Below are 6,323 nucleotides of genomic sequence, written 5' to 3' on the forward strand. Positions count from 1 at the left end.
ATTTCTCATTCGCTGCATCAGCAAGTACCCTTCTTCTGGTCGTCTGTCTCTACAATACATTATAATGAGAGTATTGTAAGTGGTCTCATCTGGTTCCACTCCAGTTTCTTTTATCCTCTGGTATACTTGAACTGTCTTCTTGTAATCCTCGATAGCCGTATACATCTTCAACATGGAATTCCATATAGCGAGCTCAACCTTAAAATTGGCCTCTTCCATTTCAGAGACCATAATCTCAGCATCTCTAACCCGTTTCCCTTTGCAGAGAAGCTCAATCATCATCCTATAGAGGCGAATCGTGGGTAAGTAACCAGCAGCTTTCATGCTACTGTATATCTTCTTTACCTCAAAGATATTTCCAGCCCGGGAAAATGCGTCAAGCATCAAAAGAATGGAGCTTTTGCTAATCTTAAAGCCCATATCTTGCAATTCTTCAACAACAACGTAGAGCTCTTCAAGTCTCCCATCAACACACAAAGCATGCAACAAGATATTGATGGATTCAACAGTTGGAGATGGACCATCTCTCATCATAGTGTTAAAAATAGCCCTTGCCCGCTCATAACAGCCACACTCAGCATAAGCCGACATCAAGCTGTTCCATGTCTTAAGATCAGGTGTTCGTCCACTTTGTCTTAGGTTGCCAACCACACTCTCCGCTTTCTGCCATAGCTTTAGCTTCCCATAAGCCTCAATGATATCAGTATACATAGGCGAACAAGCAAAGTGGAACCCTTTTGTCTCAGCTTGATTAATCACTTGATGAGCTGTCTCTGGAAAGCCAAGCTTGCAATACACAACAACCATGCTTTTACAAACACTTTCTGAAGCTTCACAGCCAGATAGTCTCAGGTCAGAGAAAACTTGAGAAGCTTCAGCGTAATGTTCATTTGCTACACAGCAGTGTAATAGAGTCTCATACATGGTCGAACTGCCATAACACCAGCCATGAACACATGGGTCAGAGAAATATTCATCTAGAGCAGCACTTAAATTGTTAACTTTGCAATGTAGAACAATTAGAGCTTCATTTATAAGACTTTTAGATCCACTGGCGTGTTCTTTCAAAAATTCAAGTAACTCAAACGCTTCTGAATGCCTGCCTGATGAACTGTATGAACCCAAGATAGAGAGTAGAGTGTCGTTTTCCAGGTCATACCCATTGGTGATAGCCACTTTCAACTGTCTAGCAGCAAGGTCAAAGCATTCACCCTTAACAAGAACTGATGAAATCTCTAGTGGGTTCATGCCACACAATTCTTCCATGTCTCTAATGGTTTTCTGAATGTCGTCTGACCTATTTTCCTTCATAAGTCCAAGTATCATCAACTCATACAGACTGTGAGACGGTGTCTGACAGTCAGAAATCATATCACGATATAAAACCCACGCCTTTCTTGTCTCGTTGCCTCTGAGTAATACATCCAACATTACAGAATACGCTAAATTATCAGGTTTAGTGCCTGAGCGCAACATGCAACTGAAAGTATTCTCAGCCTCTTCTCGCTTCCCAGCCTTGGCATAACCGCAAATTAGAGCACTGTATGTCTGCAGAGTTGGTTTAATCCCAGCATCGAGCATCTCAGACATTATAGCTGCGGCTTCCACGGTTCTGTTTGCTTTTCCAAGTGAATCGATCAAAACAGTGTAAGTAATAGCATCAGGGTTTCTACCTGAGAGACCTTTCATGTCTTTATAAAGCTGTAGCGCAAGATCAAGTTGCCCCTGCTTGCCATACATGTGAATGATCGTGTTATAAGTCATCTCGTCTTTCCCAAACCCCATTTTCTGCATTTCTTGGTACACCTCTTTGACCTTCTCTGTATTTCTTTCTCTAGCAAAAGCATAGAGCAAAGAGTTGTACGTCACTGCATCAGGTGAATAACCTTTAAGCTCCAGCTCCATGAAGAGCCTCTCAGCTTCAGCAGCAAGCCCACATCTCCCATAAACAGATATCATGGCATTATAAGTCCACAAGTCAGGCTGACAACGATGAGCTTCCATGTCCTCAAAAACCTTCACAGCACCTTCCAAATTAGAATCCCGCGAACAGGCACTAAGAAGAGTGTTGTAAGTGATAGCATCAGGCCTAAGACCCGAATTCCTCACCATATCTAATAACTCAACAGCCAAATTCGGAGTCACCCCACCAGACTTAAGCCTAGCGTTGACAAGAGTATTGAAACTAATCAGGTCAGGAACACACCCTCTCTGACGCATTGCGTCGAGCAGCTCCTGTGCTTTCGAAAACTTGCCACTACGAGAATAAACACCCATCATCGCGTTGTAAACTTGAACCGTATCTCCCACCGTTGGCTCAGCTCTAGTGAAAATCTCAACCGCAAGCGATTCTTGATTCCACCGTCCCAAAACACCGAGTATAGCCGCCACCATACGAGCGTTAGGTGAGTGCCAATGACGGAGATTGAGCCACTCGAAAACCTCAAGAGCTCGTTGCCAGCTCACCTGACCAACCGATTTAACAACGAAACAGTAATCCGTAGGAGTCATCTGAACGGGCCGTGCATCGAGAACATCCGCGACGAACTGATTAGGTTTCAGGCTTAGAATCTTATCCGTAAGAAACTTCACTCTCTCTCTCCAATCCTTGGCCTTTATCAGAGCCACCTTATTCAATTTCTTCACTCTCCTTCTCCGACTCGCCGCCACGACGGCGGCGGCGGCTTCATCATCTTTCGTCTTTTCCTGCTCGTTAAAGCCAATTGAATCGACGACTTCGACTGAATCCGTGGGCGAAACCGCGGTAGGAACGGGTTGCGACGGTGATGAAGTTGTGGAATCGTAAGTCTCACGGACATTCAAATGTGGCCATCGGACTGCCGGAGAAGCTCGACTGTAAGTAAAATTCTGGGTAGAGCTAGTGATGCTGATGCTGATGCTCGCTTGTTGTTGTTCATCTTTAGTCTCAGGATTAAGAGAAGCGCGGACGGATAAAGCAACAGGGAAAGCTAAAGCACCTGCAGAAACCACCGCCATTACTATCTTCTCCTCTCAGCTTCATTAATCCGTTGCAGCCATGTGTGCCGTTGATAGATATAGTTACTTTTCAACTCCGTGCTGTCTGAGATTTTTATAAACAGACACCTTGCCGTTTTAGTATGTGGTTTAGATCAAAATGATCAAGAATGTAAAATGGTGGTGACCTTTTGATACATTGATATATATATATATATATATATATATATGATATAATCCATGAATTAGCTTTTGTGACACTTGGTTCTTTTCTTGAAAAGAAACAAAAGTTGTCAAAATTGAGATTTTACATAAGAGCCAGTCTCGGAAAAAAGCATTGTTTTTTTTAGGGGATTTCGTAACATTCATCATCGTCTTCTCTGTCTTCTTCAGCTCAAACTCTAGTAACTGGCGCATGATGAATTATTAGGCAAGAAAGCCAGAGCGTGTTAAGGTGTTAAACGAGAGAGATCAGTTCCTCAGCTTTACAGTTGTGGTCATTTTGATTTGCGCTAGACTTGGAACACAAGAGCACATTTGTGGATGATAAGAAGATGTGCTTACAGCTTTTCCTAAATCTACTTTTGTGATAATTCCATCCTCTCCAATGATATAAGCAGCTATGTTGCCCTCCCACATTTCTCTGTACTCTTCATCAAAAACAACGACAACTTTCTTCTCCTCGTCAACAAAGAAACTCCCAAAGCGACGACCCGGAATATGTAAACCATCCACCTCAATCACTGTCGTAATCCATATCTCCATATATAATGTATCCTCTTTCTGAAATAACACTGCAAGTTGCTCATCTCTAACACTAGATAGACTTAGACTATCTCTCCTATAAGAGAGAAACGGTAGACTTAGATGCGGTCCAAATCTCTCTCTTGTAAAATCAAAACAGACTAAGAAGAATACTCTTCCTCCTGCATTAGACTTTGACTGAGAATACCAGTAAGTATTTCCTTTGAGAGACACGCCACGTTGATGACAAGGTATAAACCAGTCCGCAGTGATAAGCCTAGGGATAATCTCCATCCGCGTTTCAGAGTTGATATAGTCAAGTTCATAACAAACGTATCCCGGAGTACGTTCACCAAATCTTAAAACTTTATAGCTGCGGCCGCTCGATTCTCTCGTCTCGTATCCAATAGCATACTTGTCCATCACGTCCTCTCGGTTATGTTTGAAATACCGGGTTTGGCCGCAATACGGATTCCAAACAACGAACCTAGTGCGGTCTCTCGTGATGCATAACAATAAACCATCGCAGTGAAAGACTTCAGACATATCGACTCCATCTAAATCGGTAAGGCTAACGAGTTTACCTAGATGGTTTATTGGCGGGTCAACGTTGTTGTGAATTCCACGGAGGTTGACGCTCATCAGATTAACTCGATCATTCATCACCACAACCACCTCCCTTGCTGCTGCTGCTTTGGCTCGAGCAACGTGCTTCTTTGTAAAACTCTCTTCTTTGGTTAACGTGTTCCACTTTTTGCAAACGAATCGCACTGCTCTCATCGATGTCACTGGAAGCCGAACGAGCACTTCCTCTACCAAATCGCTTGGAAGATCGGAGAGCATCATCAGCAAAGATTAGTGTAACACAAGTAAGTTAGGTTAAAACTTAGAAGCTTATGAAGAAAGTCTCCTCTGCTTCTGGTGGTTACAAATTTTGAAAGACATAAAAAAACCCTAGCTCAAGTGTGTGCGCCAAGGACGATCGTCGGCTAAAGAATCTTAACTAGTGGGCTTTTAATGTGGCCCAAAATATTATTTTGGCGAGCGAGACTGAGAGAGGAAGAGTGATATATTATTACTCTTGCACTAGAACCGCCGCAGCATTAGAGTAGTGAAATGATGGCTGAACCATTCTATGATCAGGAATGTAATTGCAATCAAAATCGTGTTGAATCGTAAAGCCAATTGAATCGACGATTTCGCCTGAATCCTTTGTATCGGTGGGGGAAACGGGTTGCGACGGTGTTGAAGTTGTGGAATCGTAAGTCTCACGGAGATTCAAATGTGGCCATCGGACTGCGGGAGAAGCTCGTCTGTAAGTAAATTTCTGGGTAGAGCTAGTGCTGCTGATGCTCCCTTGTTGTTGTTGTTCATCTTTAGTCTCAGAATTAAGGGTGGCGCGGACGGATAAAGAAGGAGGATAAGCTAAAGCTCCTGCAGAAACCACCGCCATTACTATCTTCTCCTCTCAGGTCAACTATGGTATAATCAAATACAACTTTATTATACATTCAAAAACAAAATATAAAATCTCTTCCTCCATTTGTCCCTATAAGATTTAATATGAATGGATCCATATATTATCATCAAAGTGTGTTTGTAATCTAAAACATAAAACAAACATGTTGTGTGACTCCCTTTTAAAAGCACTGTAAATCAGTTTTTAAATTCATTTGACTTTAATCATTTTAATACCATTTTTTTTTTTGGTCGTCTTCACGTACAATACCTTTATAATTCACTCTAACATAAGACTTATGTTCTAATGGGTATTTCAGTTCAGGTGTAGTCTGAAGCTAAGAGTTGTGTAATTTTTAATGATTTAACATTCCTACGCCGGACTATAACAACACCAACCACCCGAGGTTTCATGGCAAAGCATAATTAAGTTTATCTGGAAGTGGCATCGAATCGAAGTGATCACTTCTTTATTCGAGGCTATGAAAATGGTGAGGGACGTATATTCTTTTTATAGCATGAATACAAAGACCACAGCTTAGTGCACATATAATTTTATCATCTTTTAGAAAAAAAAAAGAACAGTGTGAACATCAAGGTGATCATAATCAGACCTTTGGGTTGTTTACTATCTGTAGATCCATCAAAAAGGGTCATATAAAATTCAAAATATTTTGATATTTCTTAACAGTATATATCTATGATTAATACTAAATTGCAGTTTGGGAAAATAATATACCCTTTTAAGTTTGAATTGAGTAAACCAAACTTTCTTGATTAAGTAATATTTAACTTATAACAAAACAAGAAGTAACCTACTACTACTATACAGGCGAGAGATTTGATTTATTAGAGCATAAGTTATCATTGATTAAAGGACAAAACAAATTAATTTGCTTAAAAAAAAACTTAAAATAATAACGTTAACCCACTTATGCATAATAGTGATCACAAGCCTTTTGATAAGCTGTCGCATCTAAGTTCATCTATATAAAGCCTTGAAAGGTTTTAGATTCTTGATTATGTCTACCAGAATTGACGTCAAGGACACAAAAAAGAATCACAATAATATAGAATTTTTATCAATTTGTCACGTTTCTTTTTGTCATTTGTTGTATTCTTTTTTTTTTTTTTTTTTTTTTTTT

The 6,323-nt window shown here is 40.6% G+C and overlaps 2 protein-coding genes across 2 annotated transcripts in view; both read right to left on the bottom strand.

Annotated features, from left to right (window-relative positions):
- Window positions 1–3,033, bottom strand: part of LOC104767601 (pentatricopeptide repeat-containing protein At3g18110, chloroplastic-like) — a 6,799-nt gene extending 3,766 nt beyond the window's left edge. Inside the window, exon 1 of the mRNA XM_019240853.1 lies at window positions 39–3,033. Coding sequence (XP_019096398.1) covers window positions 39–2,997 — 2,959 coding nt within the window. The 5' untranslated portion in view covers window positions 2,998–3,033. The remainder of the gene's footprint in view (window positions 1–38) is intronic.
- Window positions 3,448–4,566, bottom strand: LOC104767602 (putative F-box protein At3g17620). Its single transcript, XM_010491603.1, has one exon. It carries the CDS (start codon window positions 4,564–4,566, stop codon window positions 3,448–3,450), a length of 1,119 nt encoding a protein of 372 aa, XP_010489905.1.

The sequence above is a fragment of the Camelina sativa genome, chromosome 19, assembly GCF_000633955.1.
Source record: "Camelina sativa cultivar DH55 chromosome 19, Cs, whole genome shotgun sequence".
Classification (NCBI taxonomy): domain Eukaryota; kingdom Viridiplantae; phylum Streptophyta; class Magnoliopsida; order Brassicales; family Brassicaceae; genus Camelina; species Camelina sativa.